Source organism: Aptenodytes patagonicus, chromosome Z, assembly GCF_965638725.1.
Source record: "Aptenodytes patagonicus chromosome Z, bAptPat1.pri.cur, whole genome shotgun sequence".
NCBI classification, from domain to species: Eukaryota; Metazoa; Chordata; class Aves; order Sphenisciformes; family Spheniscidae; genus Aptenodytes; species Aptenodytes patagonicus.
In genome coordinates this window covers 17,291,883-17,316,131 of record NC_134982.1, presented here as the reverse complement: position 1 = coordinate 17,316,131, position 24,249 = coordinate 17,291,883, and the positions used below count along the sequence as shown (strand labels likewise).

The window sequence follows — 24,249 nt, the reverse complement described above, 5'->3', positions numbered from 1 at the left end:
TTCTCAAAACCAAGCCCCGCTCCTCTCACCCCAGCGCGGCACCGGCGAAGGGAGGAGGCAGGCGGTTCCCTCGGCCGCGGCGGGCGGGCCGCGGTCCCAGCGTGCTCCGCGGCCACGCATGCTTCCTAGCCCCACGCCGACGGGGCTCGGGGCGGACGGCTCAGCTTCGCTCATGGGGCTGAGGGGGCGGCTGGCGGCGGCCGCACTTCAGGTGGGCGCGGAGGGCAGCGGGCGGCTTCCCGCCTCCGCGGGGTGAGGGGGCTGCCTCGGCAGCGGAGGCGGGAAGCCGCCCGCCGCCGCCCGGGCAGGGTAGACGCGGGCTTCTCCTCATGGCTCCGGGCTGCCTGCCGCGGTGTTGGGGTTTCGGGGGTCCGTTGGTGAGGGGACCCCGGGGCGTTTACAAGGCAATGGGTTTTACTGAGAAGAAGCTAAAGCGGGGGAAGACTGTGGTAGCAGTCTGACAGGAGCCAGCGTCAAATTCCTGTTTTATTAATATAGGTACCCATATGTCGTGTCAGGTCTTAACATAAACGGTGGTGTGGTGCTTTACCTAAAGCCAAGCATGTCACTTACATGTGAGGCTCCCTAACACTCTTGGCTCTGTTTTTGCGGTAAGGATGACAGTACATTTTTGTTTCTTAATGACTGAGGAGATGGCTGATAAGGGGTTTGGTGCTGGGTGTTGCGACAAAGCATACCCTTTCCTCAAGACATAAAAATTGTTGCTGATCTCTGTAGTTTTACATGTCTGTCTGCCGCGTGCCTGTTCTTCCTTCGTCTCTCTCTTTAGTTACACATATTGATTGTATTTTAATCTTAAATTGGATTAGCTGTTTATGATCCGAATGCTGTTGTAGTTAATGATGGTAATACATAAACTGCTCATGCTTTTTTCTTCCCCCTTTTTTTTTGTCTAGGATGACAAATGATTTTTTCTTCCACTGGATAGTACTGTGGTCTGTTTCTAGTTACTAAATACTTTTAGGATAATTCTTTCAACTCTTTCTTTTAGGTGCATCTCAGTTCCGAAGTACTCATTAAGGAGAAGGTCTACATTTTGGTGTCTTGGTATCTCTTTTCAAACACTTTAATTTATGGTCCCTGAAATAAACAATTTAATTAAATGCTGATTTTATGGGGGTTTTGTTTGGGTGGGTGGTTTTCTTAATTTCTTTGTGGGTTTAATTCAGTTTGTTCCTCAGTATCTTGGTAAAATCCTACAGATTTCTTGCATGCTTTTGTCTTCTTTCCTCTTCAGCCTCCTTCCACCCTCCAGCCCCAATAATGCATTATAATTATCTGACCCAAAAATATTTGCATTATCAGTTCTTCACAGATTGTTTTAGGCTCGGATCTGCTTTTCCATGAGATAATACATTAAAGGTTTGAGCTCGTGTCTTAAATGTTAATTGTACTTTATGGAGCTTTTCATATAAATTAACATCCAATCTCAAATAATGTTTTTTTAGGAGACTATAGAATTGTAACCGACTACTGCGATCTTTTGACTTCTTGCATAAAGTGCATAATTCTGCTATTTTTATGCATTAAATTCCTGTATGTATTCATGTACCTGATAACTTCTTGCAAAATTAGGGCAAAAATTTTGGAGAGCAATATTTCTAAATGATAATTTTAGCCATTAGATTTTTGTTTTGCTCTTACACCGTGAGTTGAAAGGCCTCTTAGTGTCAACTGTTTCCCCAAATGCATATTTACAGCTTTGGTCTTCTTGGGTCAGTAACTTACAATGTTAACTGTGCGTTTGTTAAAATGATTTTTATAATTTCCTTAAATGAAATTAAGTATATCAGCAAAATTGCATTTTCTGGGTATAGGGGGAGAATATGCATAATGCTTTATCTGATATAAAAATGTCATGAGAAATCATAACTCTAAGCAGTGTTACTCTATCAGCTGTGTGCATGTGTTTTATGTAAACCCAACCTAAATCTTTCCTTCAATATGTTAACTGTACTGACCACCCATAGGTTTCTAAGCATTCTTCTGTAATACGTTTCCCACTGTTCTGTTTTAACAAGAATGTAAGTTCCACAACTATGCTTTCTGAGATTTATAGGATAGAAAAACCTATGATACTTTATTGTGATATTTTGTAAACGGTCTGAAAATCATTATTTTTCAGACAAAACAAATACAGTTTCTAGTTTTATATTAAAAATTGTAATTTCAGAGGTTATTTTGGTTGAACAGAGTTTTGCTTTTTCTAGTCTGATTTCAGTCTTGATCTGCAGAATGTTTATACTTATGCCGTTGTACCTGGGAATGTGACTTGATTTTTACATACAGAGCAGTCATTTTTGTCTATAAAAGATGGCAGAGACAGACTGTTCAAAAAGAGCTGTTATGCCACAGACATAGCTCTTGACTAAGGGTAATCTGAAGCCATATTTTTGCTTTCTGTTCCTCATTCTGGCTCAGAGACACCCATTCACATACTGTCCTTGTTTTCCAGTTGGCATTGCTACCTTTATTTCACTCATAATACGTAATTCTCAAATCATACTCATTTTGGATTTTTTTTTTAAGTCTGTAGTGATATTTTTCCTCTATACTTTATGCACATGTTAATAATACCCATAGCAAAGCAGTGTAAGCCTACCACAGAACTGACACAAACCTCTGTTGCTATTTGAATTTATAGGTCTCTGTTTATCTATTCCAAGGTCACTAATTGATGGAATGAAATTAAAAAGAGATCCCCGAATGTGACTTTTAAATGTTCATTAGGTAGGAATCTCTCAGACACACAGTTCTTTCAGGCACACATCTGTTAAAATAGATGTCTGTATATTCTGAAATGCAATTACTTAAAACAGAAGCTTAAAACTGGAAGTGCCCTTTTCTGACTTTACGACGTTGGGTTTTATTATCTTTTAATTATTGTCTTGTTCCATCTTTATTGGTGCCCTTCTCTTGTTTTATGGTCTTTTTTTCCTGCTTTCTTTAACAGAGCTTCTAAGCCCTAGCTGAAGTTGCTTCTAGCTCCGTCCAGGAATTCATTGAAAAGATGTTGCTTCTTTCTGTATTTTTTACTATTGTTCAGTTTTCATATGTGTTTTGTAGAGAGTTTGAAGAGCTTTGTGTAGTATCGGTGCTTACTGCTGCCTGGTTCAATTTATTTAGGATAGAACAAATGGTGTTTGGTCTTTCCTGCATTGGACTGGGCAGACTGCATTCAGAAAGCACGGAGGCTCAACACTGAGGCATAGACCATGTTTCCTACTGGAATAAGGCAACTGCAATGGAAAAAATATGTCCTAGTCCTAGGGTAAGTTTGATTCTGAATACTGGTGTGCTTTTTAAAGGTACGTTGCTACATCAGCTCTTCCCAGATTGGATTCTTACACAGATTTTATGGTAATTTTAAATAAAATCCAATCTGACATGATGGTTATATAGAAGAAACGTTTGTGAGGAAATCACAGTTTGTTCCTTAAAATGCAATTTATTCAGAAATGTATTGTATATTGTAAAGTCACACACCAGAAAATGGCAGTTCCGGAGTTTCAGGAGATACTTTGTGTCTACATGTTCATTCAGAAGAGGCACAGTCATGGTTAACAGACTCCAAATTTGACCCACTTTTTTTCATCTGTGTGCAAAGTCCATGTATTATTCATACTTTCTTCTCTTTTTTTTTTTTTTACCTTTTCCGAATAAATGCTTCAGTGGGCTTTTTTTCTGTAAAGGTCAATGCCAGTAGTCATGTCTTGTGGATAATTCTACAATAAACAGGCATGTAAATAAGCTAGAAGAAACATTTTATATTTTCTGGGGTTTATAATCAATAATGTGTTTAAAATAATAAACTATTATGTGTCAACATTATTAGAAGTATTTGTTTTTAAAGGAAGTCTAATATACTCATAAAAAGCCCATTTAGAATAAAAATTTACCTGATAGAACTGTAAGAAGAAGGATTATCAAGATTTAATGTATTACAGAGAAATAGCAACCTCTTGGGAAGAATCCATTTTTCGATAGGGTGTAGGCTTTGAAACTGTGGTCTATCTCCATGGTTCCCCAAAAAGACAGAAGAGCATAACAGTTGGGACAGTTAGAATTGATACTGTCCTTCAAAGACCGCTTTTCAGTGTGTTTAACGAAACAAAGCTAGGGAATACATCATTTATATGAGGATTTTTGTTTCAAAAGTGTTCTTTTTAATGTTATGATGGAAATGAGTACCTCTTTGTAATTTGGGTGTCCTATAATTGCTTCTTGGGAGTAGGGTGGGGGTGTCTTTAAGATCTTGAATTATTTTTGGATTTTTTTTTTTTTTTTGAGGTGTCAAGCAGTTATTTAAGGACAATAATTATTCCCAAGAAATCACCTTGTACAAGAGGGTTTCATAACAATTACATAACATAAATAGTTTTTAAGGACTTTTAAGTGATTATTAATGCTAATAACAGTGCCTTTATTTTCAAATTACAACGGTCAACTTTTGAAAAGTAAAATGACTGGGATTAGTTAATTTTCTTTTTTTCTGCAAAAAGAGCTGTTATGAAGGTAATGTGGCAGGCAATAGACAAGTCTTAAAAGTAACAGAGTTTGCTGCTGGTGCACATACTGAGGAAAAGCATATGTAGTTTTGCTCTGTAAGGAGTTAGTTTTGGTTACTTCTGATTGACTGAATGGTTGTTGTCTTTGTGTTTATGATAAATAGTGAAGATGTTTTAGTGGTTCTGGTTTTCTTAATGCTTATTCTACGTGTCAGTCTCCAAACTAAACAAGGAGTTGCTCAGAGAGGGGTACCAGGGTGATAATATGTATGTTTACAAAGTATGTAAATGAAAATAGTGTTTTGGATTATAGATTAGAAACTCAGTTTTAACAGTTGTTGCATAGAGACATTTGGGATTTTTGAGTGTCAGTGAGAATCCTCCAAATTGAATCTTTTTTTTGTTGTCACAGTGTAAAGGATTTAATTTGATGAATATCATGTCTTTAAGACCAGGAGGAATCTTGAAACATATTCAATGTATTACCATAGACACGTTTCAAATTACTCCGTAAAACTTAAGATTTCAGAAAGTGGAGTTAGAGCTTTCCATGTTACAAACGTGCTTGTTCTAATTAAAACAGGACAAGTGTTTTAATTCAGAGCTGTAGTGTTCAAGTCAACAAATTAACTGAAATCAAAGATTCCCTAGGAATATTAAATGCAAGCGTTGAAATTGGTTTTTTTTATTCTAAGTTGTAGCTGTGATAACAAATGCTTTGTGCTAATGGATTTTTTTCTTTAATAGTTTTCTTTTTGTTCTCTGACATTTACAGAACAACTGATGATACAAAGGACAATGCACAGTGTATATCCTGATGACATTTTGTGTGCTGAGACATGGTTTTTGCTATGGCATCTGAGACTGAAAAGGCCCATGCTCTTCTCCAAACTTTCAGCACAGCTTCAGTTATTTCTAGTCTAGGTTTGGGGATATTCTGCTTTGTAGCAGACAGACTTCTGCAGTTTTCTTTCATTCAGCAAAATGACTGGCTCCGAGCCTTCTCTGATAATGCAGTGCATGGTATACTAGGAATGTGGTCCTGGGCAATAGTGATTGGACTCAGGAAGAAAAGTGACTTCACTGAGGTCACTCTGGCTGGCTTCCTCGCCTCTGTCATTGATGTGGACCACTTCTTTCTTGCTGGCTCCCTGTCATTAAAGGTAAGTCAACAGATCAGTGATTGTTTGGATTCGTTCTTCATCACTGTTTACTTTTTTGTTCTTCTACCATACCCGAAACAAAAAAGTTCCAATGATACTTTAATTAGATACATTTTTAATAGATATATGGGAATTATATTTGTATGCAGTTGTTACAATTTTAAAAGTCCTAAAAATATTTTACATCTGCTGGTAAGTTCTGCTCCTTACAAGGCGCTGAAAAAGGCATTCTGAAAGCCTGTGTACATGATATCCTATCTGTATCGTATAGTTGCTTTGTTATCCAAGTTAAACAGTTAAGTGTGGCCATGCATGCTTTGTGTATAAAGTGGATTATTCCATTTCTGTTTACAATAAGGGGTAGAAATATCTGGAAAGTAGATAATCCAGCTGCTCTTTGATTTCATTCAGTCTTACTGAGAAGTAGTACATTTGGTTTTAGCCAGACCTAAATATTTTTCCCACAAACAAGCTATATATGAGCTGTCACCTTTAAAAAGGCAGTCTGAGTTTCCCTTAAATATAGTTGGTTGTAAAAAAAAAAAAAAAAAAAAAAAAAAAATTAAAGCAAGTGTCAAACTTGTTAAGACAAGTAAAAAGGTGAATTGGCGCCTGTTAAGGAATATATGGGATCAAATCATCCATTTGCAGAACTGCTTGTTAGGACAGAGTTTCTCACTATGATTGGTACTACCAGATTATGGCATTCCTTTTCAGTGGTCCTCCAGTGTTTGAAGTGTGTCCTGTTCCTGCTTCCCCATTCACACATGTACATATAACCCTGTCTTCTTGCCTGCTCCGAACATATATACCTAGCTTTCCCTGACCACAGAAATCTCTTCTGTACACTCTGCAAAACATTTGCACTGCTCCGGCTGTGCCAGCCCCAGCTCTCTTAACACTGCCCTCCAGATCTCGTACCTCAGGCAGACACTCCTTCCCCCCAGCTAGCTCCTGGTCCCCATAGCTAGAGCCCTGCCACTCTGCTTGTTATCAGGAATTTGCTCTGCTCAGCAACACAAGTCCTCACAGTTTGATTATGCTGGTGTTGCTAGCATACGTATACATACATGCTACTTACTCTCCCCTCCCCAAAAATTTACATCCCCACCTACAGATGGACCTGCACAGGAGAAGGGGAAGATACTGACCTTTATCCATTCAACCAGAGCATAACTTTGTTGTTTGACCATCTTGCCTTCTTTTTTCTCCAGTTTGCTCATAATAATGTTACACTCTTCATATGGATGACAGAGGAAATAGCTCCAAGAAAGCGGAGGAAGGAAGGAGGTGGAAGGAAAATTGCTGTTCTTTGTAATCCTTTAGTTAAAGAAAAACAATGCAAAGTGGTTTACCAATTTTTTCAAAATACGTAGGAGACAGCTAAATGCAAGAAGCATTATTGCTTATAGTTGAGATGTAAAAATCAGACTTCTGATGGGAAAATAGTTTTTGTTTACATACAATATCACAATTTGTTGTAGAGAAAAGACGTTTTCCTGTTTGTGCATTTGGTCAGTTTTCCCCTTATATTTGTCCTCAACAAAGACAGCATTTTCACAGAATCACAGAGGGTTGTAGTTGGAAGGGTCTTCTGGAGGTCATCTTTTCCAGCCCCCCTGCTGAAGCAGGCTCACCTGGAACCGGTTGCTCAGGACCGTGTCCAGACATCTTCTGAGTATCTCCGAGGATGCAGACTCCACTATCTCTCTGGGCAACCTGTTGCCGTGCCCAGTCACCGTCACAGTGAAAACGTGTTTCCTTACATTCAGGAGGAACCACTGGATCTTTCCACTGGGCACCACTGGAAAGAGCCTGGCTCTATTCTCTTTACACCCTCCCTTCAGATATTTGTACACCTTGATGACATCCCCCCGAGCCTTCTCTTCTCCAGGCTGCACAGTCCCAACTCATCCTTTCCTCATGCAAGATGCTCCAGTCCCTTCATGATCTTACTGGCCCTTCTCTGGACTCTATCTCCAGTAGCTCCATGTCACTGTCTTACTGGGGAGCCCAGAACAGGACTCAGCACTCCAGAGGTGGCCTCACGAGTGCTGAGGAGAAAGGGAAAGATACGTTCCTTGACCCGGTGGCAGCACTCCTCCTGATGCAGCCCAGGATACCACTGGCCGCCTTTGCCACAAGGTCACGTTGCTGGCTCATAGTCAACTTGCTGTCCACCAGGACCCCCAGGTCATTTCCTCGAAACTGCTTTCCAGCCAGTCAGCCTCCAGCGTGTACTGTTGCCTGGGGTTGTTCCTCCCTAGGTAGTTCCTAGTTCTTCCCTTTTCTGTACTTTTTGCATACGGAAATACTCTAAAATTATAAAACTGTATAAAGAAAAGGAAAGTTAGTTTCGTTGATTACTGGGTCCTATAATATTAACATTTTAGTATCGCGTTTAAATCTGTAATTATTCTAATGTATATTTTCTTATTTTAAAATCACTAAATGCAAGTAATGAATGGCTAGTTATTAGAAAGTATTGTTAAAATCTTATTGCTACTTTTCCTTGCATTTGAGATTATCACCAGAATTTTTTCTTAATTATGACCACTAGATGACACTCTTCACTAATGTCTGTTTAGAAAGTTGAGTATTGTATTGTATCATAGAATTGGGAGGTGACCTATCTGGTTACTGCCTTCAGTGAGGCAAGGTTAAGTATGCTTGCACTTTCCACGATGGAGAATGTTTGTGTAGCCTATCCCTAGTATCCCAAACAAATTATTGCAGTTTCATTACTTAATTTGTTCCTGTGTTGGTTTAGTTCCCAAGCAGCTAGAAATTGTTTTTCTAATATCCAGCCTAAAGTATTGCTGTTGACAGTTAGATCTTGTTTTCTTATTCTTTAAGGCCTCTCTGCAAAAGACCGCTGATTGCTGTGCTCTCCCCAAAAATGTTTTTCAGATCAAAAATACAGGATGTTGCAGGTAGAAGAATAACCTGAAATTTTAGCTAAATTTTAGCTAAAATTTTAGCTGTCCAGGTCTCTGGCTGCAGGGAGTGCCTGAGCCTGTCAGCTGTACCGGAGGGCAGCAGAGACACCACCTGTGTGCGGTGTGACCAGGTGGATGATCTGCTCGGCCTGGTGGCAGAGCTGAAGGAGGAAGTGGAAAGGTTAAGGAGTATCCGGGAGTGTGAGAGGGAGGTAGATTGGTGGAGCCGCACCCTACTGTCCCTGAGGCAAAGGCAGCAGATGGAGGCTCCACGAGAAGCAGAGGATCCCCTGCCCTCTTGCCACCAGATAGAAAGAGGGGACCTAAGCGACGGGAGGGAATGGAAACAGGTCCCTGCTCGGGGTGCCAGGCAAACCCCCGCCTGGCCTCCCTCACCTGCCCGGTTGCCTTTACACAACAGATATGGGGCCCTGGAACTTGAGGGCCAGGCAAACGAGGATGTAGACGAAGGTCCATCCAGGGGGTCGCCTAGGGTGAGGCAGTCAGCCCTACGCATTATGACTGCCACTGCTAAGAAAAAAAGGAGGGTAATTGTCACAGGCGATTCCCCTCTGAGGGGAACAGAGGGGCCAATATGCCGACCAGACCCGTCCCACAGGGAAGTCTGCTGCCTCCCTGGGGCCCGGGTCAGAGACATCACTAGGAAGCTCCCTGGTCTGGTACAGCCTTCCGACTACTACCCGCTGTTGGTTATACAGGCTGGCAGTGATGAGGTTCCAGAGAGAAGTCCTGCAGTGATCAAAAGGGACTTCAGGGCACTGGGGCGACTGGTTGAAGGATCGGGAGCACAGGTAGTGTTTTCCTCAATCCCTACAGTGGCAGGGAAGAATACTGAAAGGAGCAGGAAAACACACCTGATCAACACGTGGCTCAGGGGCTGGTGCCATCAGAGGAATTTTGGCTTTTTTGATCATGGGGAGGTTTACACAGCATCGGGCCTGCTGGCGGCAGATGGAGTTCAGCTGTCTCACAGGGGGAAAAGGATTCTTGCTCATGAATTGGCAGGGCTCATTGAGAGGGCTTTAAACTAGGTTCGAAGGGGGAAGGGGATAAATCCAGGCTCACTAGAGATGAGCCTAGGGGTGGCGTGCCGATGCCGGGGGTGAAATCGATAGCCCAGCTCAAGTGCATCTACACCAATGCACGCAGCATGGGCGGCAAACAGGAGGAGCTGGAAGCCATTGTGCAGCGGGAGAGATATGACTTAGTCGCCATCACAGAAACATGGTGGGGTGACTCTCATGATTGGAGTGCTGCAATGGATGGCTATAAACTCTCCAGAAGGGACAGGCGAGGAAGGAGAGGCGGTGGGGTGGCCCTGTATGTTAGGAAGTGTTTTGATTGTATAGAGCTCAATGATTGTGATGATGATATGGTCGAGTGTTTATGGGTAAGGATGAGGGGGAAGGCCAACGAGGCAGATACCCTGCTGGGAGTCTGTTATAGACCACCCAACTAGGATGAAGGGGCGGATGAAGCATTCTACAAGCAGCTGGCAGAAGTGTCTCAATCGCTAGCCCTTGTTCTCGTGGGGGACTTCAACTTCCCGGATGTCTGCTGGAAATACAACATGGCAGAGAGGAAGCAGTCTAGGAGGTTCCTGGAGTGTGTGGAAGACACCTTCCTGACACAGCTGGTGAGGGAGCCTACCAGGGGAGGTGCCTCGCTCGACCTGCTGTTTACTAACAGAGAAGGACTGGTGGGAGATGTGGTGGTCAGAGGCCGTCTTGGGCTTAGCGACCATGAAATGGTAGAATTCTCCATTCTTGGTGAAGTAAGGAGGGGGGGCAGCAAAACTGCAACCATGGACTTCCGGAGGGCAGACTTTGGCCTGTTCAGGACACTGGTTGAGCGAGTCCCGTGGGAGACAGTCCTGAAGGGCAAAGGGGTCCAGGAAGGCTGGACGATCTTCAGGAGGGAAGTCTTAAAGGCGCAGGAGCAGGCTGTCCCCATGTGCCGTAAGAAGAACAGGTGGGGAAGACGACCGGCCTGGCTGAGCGGGGAGCTCTTGCTGGGACTCAGGAAAAAAAGGAGAGTTTACCGCTTGTGGAAGAAGGGGCAGGCGACTCAAGAAGAGTACAAGGATCTCGTTAGGTCATGCAGAGAGGAAATGAGAAAGGCAAAAGCCCAGCTAGAATGCAATCTGGCCGCTGTCGTTAAAGACAACAAAAAATGTTTTTACAAATATATTAATGACAAGAAGAGAGCCAAGGAGAATCTCCATCCTTTATGGGATGCGGGGGGGAACACTGTCACCGAGGATGAGGAAAAGGCTGAGGTACTTAATGCCTTCTTTGCCTCAGTCTTTAACAGGCAGACCAGTTATCCTCAGGGTACTCGGCCCCCTGAGCTGGAAGACAGGGACAGCGAGCAGGATGAACCCCCCATAATCCAAGAGGAAGCAGTCAATGACCTGCTACGCCACCTGGATGCTCACAAGTCTATGGGGCCGGATGGGATCCACCCGAGAGTGCTGAGGGAGCTGGTGGAGGAGCTCGCCAAGACACTCTCCATCATTTATCAGCAGTCCTGGTTAACGGGGTAGGTCCCGGACGACTGGAGGCTTGCCAACGTGACGCCCATCTACAAGAAGGGCCAGAAGGAGGATCCAGGGAACTACAGGCCTGTCAGCCTGACCTCGGTGCCGGGGAAGATTATGGAGCAGTTCATCTTGAGGGCACTCACAAGGCATGAGCGGGACAACCAGGGGATCCGGCCTAGCCAGCACGGATTCATGAGAGGCAGGTCCTGCTTGACCAACCTGATCTCCTTCTATGACCAGGTGACCCACCTAGTGGATGAGGGAAAGGCTGTGGATGTGGTCTACCTGGACTTCAGTAAGGCCTTTGACACCGTCTCCCACAGCATTCTCCTAGAGAAGCTGGTGGCTCACGGCTTAGACAGGTGTACTCTGCGCTGGGTAAAAAACTGGCTGGATGGCCAGGCCCAGAGAGTTGTGGTGAATGGAGTTCAATCCAGTTGGTGGCCGGTCATGAGCGGTGTTCCCCAGGGCTCAGTTTTGGGGCCAGTCTTGTTCAGTATCTTTATCAATGGTCTGGATGAGGGGATCGAGTGCTCCCTCAGTAAGTTTGCAGACAACACCAAGTTGGGCGGGAGTGTTGATCTGCTCGAGGGTGGGAAGGCTCTGCAGAGGGACCTGCACAGGCTGGATCGATGGGCCCAGGCCAACTGTATGAGGTTCAACAAGGCCAAGTGCCGGGTCCTGCACTTCGGCCACAACAACCCCATGCAACGCTACAGGCTTGGGGAAGAGTGGCTGGAAAGCTGCCTGGCGGAAAAGGACCTGGGGGTGCTGGTCGACAGCCGGCTGAACATGAGCTGGCAGTGTGCCCAGGCGGCCAAGAAGGCCAATGGCATCCTGGCCTGTATCAGAAATAGTGTGGCCAGCAGGAGTAGGGAAGTGATCGTGCCCCTGTACTGGGCACTGGTGAGGCCGCACCTCGACTACTGTGTTCAGTTTTGGGCCCCTCACTACAAGAAGGACGTTGAGGTGCTGGAGCGTGTCCAGAGAAGGGCAACGAGGCTGGTGAGGGGTCTGGAGAAGAAGTCTTATGAGGAGCGGCTGAGGGAACTGGGACTGTTTAGCCTGGAGAAAAGGAGGCTGAGGGGAGACCTCATCACTCTCCACAATTACCTGAAAGGAGGTTGTAGCGAGGTGGGTGTCGGTCTCTTCTCCCACGTAACTAGCGATAGGACGAGAGGAAATGGCCTCAAGTTGCACCAGGGGAGGTTTAGATTGGATGTAAGGAAAAATTTCTTTACTGAAAGAGTGGTTAAACATTGGCACAGGCTGCCCAGGGAAGTGGTTGAGTCCCCATCCCTGGCAGTATTTAAAAGACGTGTAGATGAGGCGCTTAGGGACATGGTTTAGTGGGCATGGTGGTGTTGGGTTGACAGTTGGACTGGATGATCTTAGAGGTCTTTTCCAACCTCAGTGATTCTATGAAAGATATTAACATACTGGAGAGTGTCCAGCAAAGTGCCACCAAGATGGTCAGGGGACTGGAGAGGAGAGGCTGAGAGAATAGAGCTTGTTCTGTCTGGAGAAGAGAAGGTTAAAGGGAAGGTCTGATTAGGATCTAATTAGATAAGAGATCTAATTGTTGTCTTTAACTACTTAATGGGAGGTTATGTGAGAAATGGAACTAATATTTTCTGGTAGGCCCACAGTGAGAAAATGAGAGAGAACGAGTTGGCTGTGAGGGATATTCCAATTAGCTACCTTGGAAAAAAGATGACAGTGTGGGCGTATAGCATTGCAATAGATTGTCTAGAAAGGTTGTTGAATTGCCACCCTTGGAAAAATTCAGTACTTGACTAGACAAGACGCCAAGCAACTTGGTCTATGTTGGAACAGCTGATCTTCAAGAGGTCCCTTCCAACGTGCTTCATTCCATGTGTTTCTAGTATACGGATGTTATCCAAGGCCAGGATAAAAGGCTCAGAATTTTCTCATAATGATAGCAATGAAACATTTCCAGAGAGATTTTCACTATGCCCCACGACAGAGTGGTGAAAAATGGTGAAAAGAAATAGATTAATAGTCCTCAAATTCCCACTGGCAACAAGCGTGGTCCTGCCTGTCAGCATCAATGTGCTGGATTCGCAAATACAAGTTCTTACCACTGCTTGTGTCAGGTCCCTTGACGTCACCAGCACAGACACCAAAAGCTGGAATCCCATTTTCACTAGTACCATATCTGGAGGAGGCTTACTGCTCATCATGGGTTAGAAGAATAACCCTTTAGTAGCCAAACTTACTTAGCTGAGGTAAGGAGAAGGCAAGATGCCCAAACTCCTACAAAGTTTGCCTACAAACTCCTCCCCCTTCCATACGTTAAATGGGCTAACAAAGGATGTTTACCTGTAAACCATGCAGTAACAGCATTACTCTTACAACTTGCAAAACCATAATGCTTTACAAAAAGTCTCTTCTTGACTAAATAACTCGCAAAAAAATCTGAAGGGCCTGGATTTATGTTTTCTAAACCTCTTACTATTTTTCTCATCTCTTCTGGGTTGCCTTTTGCCTAAATTATTTTTAAAGTGTCCTGTCCCAAACTGCGTTACAGTATCTTAGGTGAGACTTCATTTGAGCCAAATAGCATAGATTAATTCCTTTTAATGTCACATGCATACAACGCTTCCGTCTTTTTAAAAAGAAAAAAAAATCTGTTACAGGTTTTATGTCCTCTTGCAATGCCATCAGAGTCTTTTTAGTTTGTGATCTAATGTTAATACCCATAAACTTTTCTGCTGTGTTGTTGCCTAGCAAGCTAGACCTGATTTTAATATGTGATTTTTCTTTCCTCAGCTTAATATGATGCGCCTTTCAGTTTCATGTCGTAATTTCAGGCTGTTGCCTATGTAATTTATTACTTTGTGGGATACTTTTTTACTATGTATTTGTTAGTTCCAGTCCCACTGTTCCTCTTTAGATTACAGGATTGAGAGTAACTGATTTAAGAGACTACAACGTTTACTGCTTATGCAACACATTACTAAGTAACTAATAAATTAAGAAATCTAATTAACTACCCGCACCACTATTACTAATTTGTAACAGTAGTATTTTTCACATTACTCTACACAATAATCTATAAAGCTCTTCATCATCACTCTTAAATCTGTTGATGAAGCATCTGATGATGCTTCTACAAAGCACAAGGCAGTATTGCTTTCTACCTCCAGTTGCTACCTTCACACTACTCCAGTCATCTACTCCTGTTCTGCTGACACAGCTTGCTGCTTGGATTATTTGGCTATTGGGCTGTTTTTCATGGTGTCATCATTATTTTGCTGGAGTATTCAGGGTAAATAGTCACCTGTGGTATTTATATGTTTACTCTGATAAATACTTGTGTACCAAGTAGCATGTGATCTGCCCTTTCGCCCACATTATTTTTGCAACAAGTATAAAGTCTACAAAGACTTTACTACTTAGAATTTGTAGTTCTGTGTATTCCAGGTAGTTTTTACTGTGTATTATATGCACACAAGTGTAGAATAATCTCAGAATTGGCGTTTGAAGAATCTGTCTTACTGACTAGCTCTAAAGGTGAAAGTTACTGCAGCCTGCTGTCATACTCAGCATTACTGATAAACAAGAGCAGCATGATGGGCTAAATGTGATACAGGTGTGACTTCAATGAGAAGTGTCCCCCAGGATTGTAGCCCACTCACTCATGTTGCAGAACAGATGTGCAGAAATCGCTAGCTTGCTACTTAAGACTTACCAGCTTCTAAAAGTGTAGAGAATGCGATTGGTGGCAAACATACATAACAGAGCTGGTTAATGTGCCACTGCTGACCAACCTGGGCTGCACAGGAGCATTTCTGGAATTGGAGAATAAGCTTTGCATACACACAATTAATTCAACATTGAACTTATAGATCAGCCTCAAAACTAAGGACTTCAGTCTTGTTCATCACAGAATATGAGCGAGGGAGCCCATGTTGTTACATAAATTCCATGATGTCTCTTTGAGCATTAAAGCAAAGAGTTTGCTTGGGTTCTCCTGCATGCGATTGTTGTCTCCTGTTTCCAGCTGCTCATTGTAGTGTGTGAGAGGGGCTGGAGGAGCAGGAACTTCAAGAAGATCTTGCACCTGATTGAACACGTAGGCAAATGAAAAAGGTAATTTGTGTTGTGAATAAATTCTGTTTGCAACTGCAGCCTGATCTCTCACGTCCCCCTAAATCTACCCAAACGTGATGATCTTTTTTCAGGAGGTTTAAGGCAGAAAAGGCTTGTACTATTATTTTTTTTTTTAAGATCTGGTGATTTCTAAAGGTGAAAAAACTTGCCTGTTAGGAGAAAGAGTATAACAGCTTATATTGCCAAATAGAACTACGTGTCTGTCTCTTGGGCTTGGCAGCTCAAGGACTGAAATGTTCCTCTAGTTACAGAATGTGAAAGAGAAAACAGACTATTCTTCTCTCAGAACTTGGGCAAGAGTATTTCAGAAGCCTAATAACTGTACTGCAATTACAGAATAGGGTTTTCTCTTGATAAAACTGAGCACTCAGGTTTGCTGTATGAACAACCCTGCCATCTAAAATTCTGCATGAAAAAAATTTAAGAATCACTTCCCCAAAACTGGATAAAGATTGGCACTAATACTGATGTATTGCATACATAATAAACATTCAGCTTCTCCTTACTCACTGTGTTGCTGTTGGCACCTAACCTCCCCATAGGGCAGAGAGAAAAGACTCATTTAGACTTTGCCGCTGATTTTTTCAAAGTGCCGAAATAGTGACTAGTCGATAGGATATCTGCCAAAATGTGTCACCATCCAGGGTGGTTTTTCAAAATTAGGCTAGTATGGACTTCTTAGGCTCTTGCTGACAGTAACAAAAATCTATCTTTTTAGGGTAGGTGATAAACAATTTTGCCATCACAAGATTTTTCTACTTTAATCCGTGAACAATCTGCTTGTATGAAACAGAAATGAAGTTGTAGAAAATACACCTTTTGCACCAACTTTAAGGAGTTGGGTCCATATCATTACAGTTAAAAGTTGTTGAGACAGTTTGTGAGGTTTTTAATCCCGTCACCTGATTAAGAGAGTAATGGACACGCATGTGGTGGGAAGCTAATAGAGCAAAGCTTTCTGCAAGACTTTTAACGTTGGCTTTGATTTAAAGCACAGGCTATTATATTCCGAGGTAGCCCCTATGTTTCCATCTCTGTATTTCTTGGCTAAGGCTACATCAAAGTTTCTTTACAGAGAAGTCAGGGTTCCAAGCAGTTGTCTAAATTATCCATGAAAACTTGATGAGGCTATTCCAGAGTCTCACTGTCAGGTACCGTAGCTGTTGAATCCTGCAACAATTAACACAACTGAAGCATTAACAGGTTACTGGCTGGTATCTTGTAGCGATGCTTTGTTTGCTTTCTGCAGCAGATGCAGTGAGGTATATGTTCAACGTAACAATCAGATGCACTGTCATGTGCAAAGAGTACATCTCTGGTGCCTGTTACAGTCTTTCCAACTGTTCAGCAGTATCTGAATTGAGCCAATTAATATTACATCAGCACCTGTATAGATCTTTTACTAATGTACTATCATTTCTCCTGTGCTTACAGAAACAAGAATCTACTTATTTGTTACTTAGAAATCCAAAATATTATTATTTAATTTTTTTTACTATCTTTGAATTTGTGGAGATAGTTCTAGCTGTTGCTAGTAAGTACGTCCGGAATATTTTCTCAAGTATGTATATTAAATTGATAATTATAACTTCTTAAAACAGCTAAATTTTATCTTACTAGCTAGACATTCACCTTAATTAAAACCAAATATCAGGTTTTCAACTGAGTTAATGTTAAACAAGTTGTTGATATAAAAACCCCAGTCACGAATGACTTGGATGTTGGCTTCTGAACTTATCTTTTGCTGGTCCATAAAGAATACTGTGTCAAGGCAATGAAAATACATGTAACAGATCATATTTTTGTTGTATTGGAAATTACTGTTCTGTTTTAGATATTGTCCAACTAAAACAACTTCACGGGTACGAACTGTAGTATAATGCAGGATGTATTCTTGAAAATAAATGCCATTAAAGCATATGAAATATTTCCAGTAAAGCATATGAAATATTTCAAGTGTATTGAATGGTTGTTTTCCTGTTAATTATCTTGAAATTGAATACATATAATCAGTGCAGCAGACTATACAAGTTCCTGTATACCACATGACTATATGACAAATAGCATACCTCATCCCTCTTCCTCCCTGTTTTGCCGTCAGCAATGCTTCGTAGGATGCGTGATTCATATCATACAATAGAGGGAGAAAAGCCTGTCCCAGCACCCTCAGCCCTGCTACTGACAGGGCAGCACACAGCTCTCATACGTCTAAATAGTCATATTGTTGATTTTGATCAACAGCAGTGGAAAGGAACAGTATGTTTTTCTTGGCACTTCCACTTAGCCACTTGATAATACACCTGTAAACATCCATGAAACATTTCTTTTTTTTATCACAATTGTAGCCATTGCCAATTATATTTTTCTTTTCTGCAGGCTGCTCTGACTCTTCCACAGAGACCACTTCTTCATTGTTCTACTGTGATTCCTGTTGTGGCTCTGACATTAAAGTTTATTATGCACCTTTTCAGGCTTAAGGATTCATGGTGCTTTCTTCCCTGGATGTTGTTCATATCTTGGACTTCTCATCACGTCCGTGACGGGATTCGTCATGGCCTTTGGATCTGCCCGTTTGGAAAAACTCCTCCTTTGCCATATTGGCTGTATGTGACAATTACAGCATCTTTACCTCATCTATGTTCATTTATTATGTATTTAACAGGCACTAGAGAATTAATGTCTATAAAACATGGAATCCGCATTGATGTATAAGAATGGTGGCTCTTAAAGGTTGGTTGTATTAGCACTTGAAATAAGCTGTCTGTTTATCACTGAAGTGGTTTCCTTATGTTTCCTACGACTTCTGAGTTAGGCATTTTAAGCCTGTGGAGCCAGTTACAGCTCCTGTGTCAATTCCTCATGGTCATAGAAACCTGTTTAATGAATGGTAATAATTTTATATCTATACATTCCCCTTGTAAAATATGTGGTCTTCCATTATAGTTCATGCATAGCTAGCTGATTTATAAAGTACTTTGTCTCTCTCTGTAGTAATTACATTACATTTTACTGTCATGGTGCCGTTCATCTGATCACCGTTCACTTTGGATTTGTATTCTGCCTTTAGATAATACACTTCATCTAGATAGCATTTGTATAGCACTTCAAAAATGTAAAGTACTATATAAATGCTAAGTATTAGTGAGAATTTAGTAGTGTATGGCTCTTCTAAAAAACATCAGTTAGCCTTTTGAATTTATTTATTTGCTTTCCTGCTGGACTCTTGTATTCAACTGTTTTAAAAGAAATGCCATTTGTATTTCACAATGTGCAACTGTGTATCTGCACTTCTTTGAACACTGCTATCATATAGTGTTTCTGCTAAATTCTATTCCTCTGTAGTTGCTTGGTACTCAGTTTGCTAACTGTTTTTTGTGGTTATAAAGGAGAAGGCAGTTACAGTATTATGTGTGTTGGCCAAATTGTTTATTTTTAAAAATATACTAATTACGAATATTATTTAATTTGGAACTAAGGAATTTTTGTAAATATTTAAGGCAAACATTTATTACAGTAAAATATAAGCTTTAGGGAAGATTGCAGAAGATAGAAAAAAAAATCAAAATTACTCGACATGTGACTTTGCTTAAAGACCTTACTACTGTACTCGTAAACAACATTTTCCATTGTTGTGGTTTAACTTCAGTCGGCAACTGAGTACCACACAGCCGCTCGCTCACTCCTCTCCCCCGCCCTGGTGGGATGGGGGAGAGAATTGGAAGAGAGGAAGTGAGGACATCCATTAAGTGCAATATCATCCTTATTACTGTAAAATAAAATGCATTATTATTATTATTATACAGAAATAGAAATTTCTTCATAAATAAGTTCCTTAAGGAAAAATGCTATTATGTGGTAGGTTCATAATGTATTAATTTGCACTGTGGACTATTCAAAGTAACAGTATTCATTTACAGAAATTTCTCAGAAAAAGTCCCAAAGTAAAAATTAAGCTCTTACCTAGTTTACAGTGTACAAGCTGAGAAATGTCTATTAATAATTGTTTTGTTATTTTTTTATTCATTGAACTCCATTGCCCATTAAGGAGACAGGGCCTTAATTATTCCAGTTTGTGATGAATAGCTCTCAAAAGGGATTATTTTTATGGAAGAGCATATATAGGGTAGGATGTGCTGAACTTAAGTTATCAAAGGGTGCAAAGATTAGGTGATGTGTTCATGCTACATTTATGTTAGTAAATGTATATTAGTATGAAGTACAAAAAAATTACAGAAAATACTAACTGGGATGGCTGGCTTAATGGGTACCAGAGACCTCTGGCTGCAAAGTACTAAAGGCTCTCTGCAGCACACTAAGCTAATTATGGAAAGTATTTCACCCTTTCAAAATGTGCCTTCCCACAAAAAGAAGTCTCTGCCCTATTTGTTCTTCATGTTAAAAATCTCTGCTTATGGAAACTTGTCTGACAGTGCAGTGGGCCTGTTTAGCCTTTATTATAAAATGAATAAAAGGTTTTTTCTTGGAAAGAAGGTTGGAAAAGCAGGACATTCCTTAAAGGATTATCCTCATACTGTGGATTTCTGTCTTTTATAGTATGTAAAAGTTTCCCAGAAACAACATCAGAAATGTCTTGCTCTAGAGCCCTCAGAGCAGGAACTGTCTTTTATCCAAAGGCATGATGGTTTAGTAAAGGAGGAGCGTTGCTCGTTCATTTACTTCTAACCTGTATATTAAATTACAGGCTATGAAATGCTAAAAATGAGTATATTTTGTGCAAGAAGTGAACACTTAAATCCATGTAGAAAATTTTCTGTATTCTTGTTTCATGGTATAGAATTTGTAAAACTTTGTGCTTTATCCAGATTTGTTGCAAAGGGAAATGTGTAAAGGAACAAAGTGGAGAATTACACTTTCTGATTTTTAAATTGTAGCTGTAGCATTTTTGGTAACTATATATCCACCAACAGTCCTTAAGATGGGTACTGTACTGTTCTAGCTATGTTTAAGGATCAGTTAATGGGTACATCGTCAGTAGTTTAAAAACACGTATTTTCATTCTCTGTATTTCTAGCGATTCTTCTGGGGTTTTTTACAATAATTTTCAGCTGTATTTCAAAATATTATTTTTCTGGTTGTGTTCTTATACCAGTTCTACCACAGCAATAGATGAAGACCCCTTAGAAAAGCATTAAGGGAAGTAGCAAGCGCTTGCGACAGGTGACTTCTTTCTCTCTCCCTCTAAACAGACATGGCAGTCTCACACCTCATCCTGACATTTAGGCTACGTTAGCTCAGGCCATTGACAGCTTTTCAAGGTAAACTGACACGTTGCATGTAATGCTGTAATTTGTGGGTAGCCAAATTAGAGAACAAAGAAGTTAAATATTTGTTTCAGCACATGTCACCTAGGAGATATACCTGCCTATTACAAATGAATTGCCTCACAATTCCTTACCGGTATTTCATGTACATTTCAAATTAATTGATATTTCCAACTATGCATTGATAGCTGCCACGTGTAGCAAAACCATGGCAAAAATAAACCAAGATACTAAAACCATAATGAATTTGTGCTTTACTGCATGCATTACAATACAGAGTAAATGTGAAGTACAAAAAGCATGTGAATTACACAAAAAAATGTTAACAAACTCAAGCTAATAATTCAATGCACAATGTATGATACATATCACTAAAATATTAGTTATTTCAGTGGCTCATTTACTATGCTAATCTAAACTTTTTCCCTATATTTTCAAGTTGTACTTACAAAGTTGAAGAAATTGTGGGGTTTTTCCGACTTCTTTTTGTTAGAACTGTGCTGCTTTTTTTCCTGCATTAATGGATTGCTGTTGTAAAAAGTACGTACTAATAATTGCCAAGTTAAAAGAAAAATGTTAGAATGTTTCTTCTCCCCAGTCCTCTAGAAATAGGATAGTATTTCTCCTAATTCCCTAGTGGCCTTAACAGAAAGAGTGAACACGTTTCCTGTCAGTTTATATTCTAGTTTAAAATGTAATCTGTATTTTCACATGACTACTGGTACCACTTTTTTCTACAGTGAAGTATATTGTATCATGTGCCTTTAATTGGTTATTGATGAGTGAATTAATTGTAACTGATGCCATGCTCCAAGGAAAATGCTGGTGAGTTTGAATTAAACTGAAATAATTTTAACAGCCAGGCCATTGGTATTAGCTTATTATCAGAAGAACATTTCCTTTGCTAATGGAAATACAGTTCCAGAAAGAGAGAGAGGGAAGGGGTTAAAATTCAGTCTAAAGGAAATGTTAGTACATAGTTAATTTTGAACAGATATATTTTTATGCCATCAGCATACTATCAGTATGGCTCTAAATGATGAAATGCATCAGAAGAGTACATTTCTGTTTAAGTAATTGAGCCAATCTAAATTCTGTCAATTATGCAAATTTATTCAGGGCAGAAGAAATTTTGTATTGTAAGTGTTACACAGCATGGGCTCTCATCAACTGGTAATTTTGAGTCCACAATCATAGAATCATAGACTAGTTTGGGTTGGAAGGGACCTCTAAAGGTCATCTAGTCCAACCCCCTGTGCCATGGCCAGGGACATCTTCAACTAGATCAGGTTGCTCAGAGCCCCGTCCAGCCTGACCTTGAATGTTTCCAGGGATGGGGCATCCACCACCTCTCTGGGCAACCTGGGCCAGTGTTTCACCACCCTCAGCGTAAAAAATTTCTTCCTTAAATCTAGTCTAAATCTACCCCCCTTTAGTTTAAAGCCATTCCCCTTTGTCCTGTCACAACAGGCCCTGCTAAAAAGTTTGTCCCCATCTTTCTTATAAGCCCCCTTTTAAGTATTGAAAGGCCACAATAAGGTCTCCCCAAAGCCGCCTCCTCTCCAGGCTGAATAACCCCAACTCTCTCAGCCTGTCCTCACAGGGGAGCTGTTTCATCCCTCTGATCATTTTCCTGGCCCTCTTCTGGACCTGCTCCAACAGGTCTGTGTCTGTCTTATGCTGAGGGCTCCAGAGCTGGACACAGTACTGCAGGTGGGGTCTCAGCAGAGCAGAGCAGAGGGGCAGAATCACCTCCCTCGACCTGCTGGCCATGCTTCTTTGGATGCAGCCCAGGATATGATTGGCCTTCTGGGCTGCGAGCGCACATTGCTGGCTCATGTCCAGCTTTTCATCCACCAGTATCCCCAAGTCCTTCTCGGCTGCTCTCAATCCCTTCATCCCCAGCCTGTACTGATATCGGGGGTTGCCCTGACCCATGTGCAGGACCCTGCACTTGGCCTTGTTAAACCTCATGAGGTTCACACATGCCCACTTCTCGAGCTTGTCCAGGTCCCTCTGGATGGCATCTCATCCCTCTGGCGTGTCGACCGCACCACTCAGCTTGGTGTCATCTGCAAACTTGCTGAGGGTGCGCTTGATCCCACTGTGTATGTCACTGATGAAGATATTAAACAGTACCGGTCACAATACGGACCCCCACAAAAAAAATCCTGAGTTTCAAAAAAAGAGTTTTTTCCCAATTAGTTTCTGCCACTGAAAATCTTGTTGAATGATCAAATTTCTTGAAAACTCATTTCAGATAAGAAAACCGGTTTGGCTGTGACTTGATTTACAAGAAAATATATCCTTGCTGTCTATTTCAAAGGGATGAATGTTGGCACATTTCTTTGGTTCTCTGTTGCCTGGATTAGCTCTGCAAAAAAGGCAGTGTCTTCTTAGTCATCAAGACTGTGAGCATTTTCCCTCTTTATAGTGAACAGATACAAAAGTTTGGAAACATTGAGTACAACTTTTTTGCCTTTGGCACATGTTGACAAACATTCACCTATCATGGTCACGAAAGGTATTCAATAAAAGATGGAAAATGCTTCGGACTAGGCATATACTGAGCATTTCATCAGAATCTGTCCAAATTGCTCACACAACCGGCTGTAGATGCACCTCCTCTGGAAGAAAGTAACTGATATCATAAAATAGGCTATTGAAAAACCAAACATCGAAGACAGAGTTGCTTTGCTCTAGCTTTTTTCTTCATCCGGTTATTCTACCTCCCTGGCTTGCAGGAGGACTGGCCTTTTAGTGAGTTTGTTCGCATTGCCACATAGTGTACACATACTCTAAGCTTACATGAAAGATGAAAGGTTTCAAGTGCACGGGTGAAGGTGAGTTGCATGATAATAGCAGAATGCTCGGTTCCTGAGTTGTTGATGGTATGCGATACCAGCGGGGGGGGAAGCATCTCTCAAAAGGAGTAGTATTGATTGAGGGTAGAGAACACGTTATTTCCCTGGCGCTGGTGATATTTCCTTATGCCAGGATATCACTCCAGTTTTCCTGGCAGGAGTTACTTTATTGATAGAGATAAAAGCTGTAGTTTTCAGTTGAGATTCCAGCTGATTTGGCACACTGACATAATTACATCTATAGAGATAACAAACATTGATTTTCTCTGTGTAATGAGAACAGCTTTTACTAAAATTTTCCAAGTTTGTACTATATCCAAACTTGAAAAAAAATGCAGCAGAATACTTTGTGTTGAAGACGTCATTTGAAAACAATCTCCTGTCATGCTGACAAAGGGTATTTGCTATTTCTGTTTACTTTCTATCCCAAAGTAACTCATACTTGCAGGCCTTTAGGAATAATTGAATAGTCTACTTCACGAAGAAGGAAAGGCAAATGTTTTACCAACCTTCTGGAGGGGGTAACTGCTAGGCTTTCAAAATCAAAACAGTTGAACAGAGGTGTTCTGACACATGCATAAAATACATTTTAATGCTATCAAATGTTATATCCCTTCATAATTTATCAAAGTAAAACTTCTTAACTGACACTTGTTTTCTTCCCTCTAGTATTCCTATCTCCATGACTCTCCTGGTGGTAGCATTTTACATTTATCTCCAAAGTGCTTTATAAGCATTACACAACCACACTAGGTCCCTAATTAGTTTACAG

General features: G+C 41.1%; 1 protein-coding gene across 2 annotated transcripts; it reads left to right on the top strand.

The window, feature by feature from the left end:
* Positions 1 to 153: 153 nt before the first annotated feature.
* TMEM267 (transmembrane protein 267) lies at positions 154 to 21,471 on the top strand. 2 transcript variants are annotated; one of them, XM_076362690.1, is made up of 4 exons: positions 154 to 211; positions 3,148 to 3,292; positions 5,305 to 5,692; positions 17,708 to 21,471. In XM_076362690.1, the coding sequence occupies exons 3-4, from the start codon at positions 5,369 to 5,371 to the stop codon at positions 18,041 to 18,043; spliced, it is 660 nt and encodes a 219-aa protein (XP_076218805.1). In that variant the 5' UTR covers positions 154 to 211; positions 3,148 to 3,292; positions 5,305 to 5,368; the 3' UTR covers positions 18,044 to 21,471. The 2 variants fall into 2 exon arrangements, with proteins under 2 accessions (XP_076218805.1, XP_076218807.1); XM_076362692.1 differs by lacking the exon at positions 154 to 211 and adding an exon at positions 581 to 611.
* Positions 21,472 to 24,249: the final 2,778 nt, after the last annotated feature.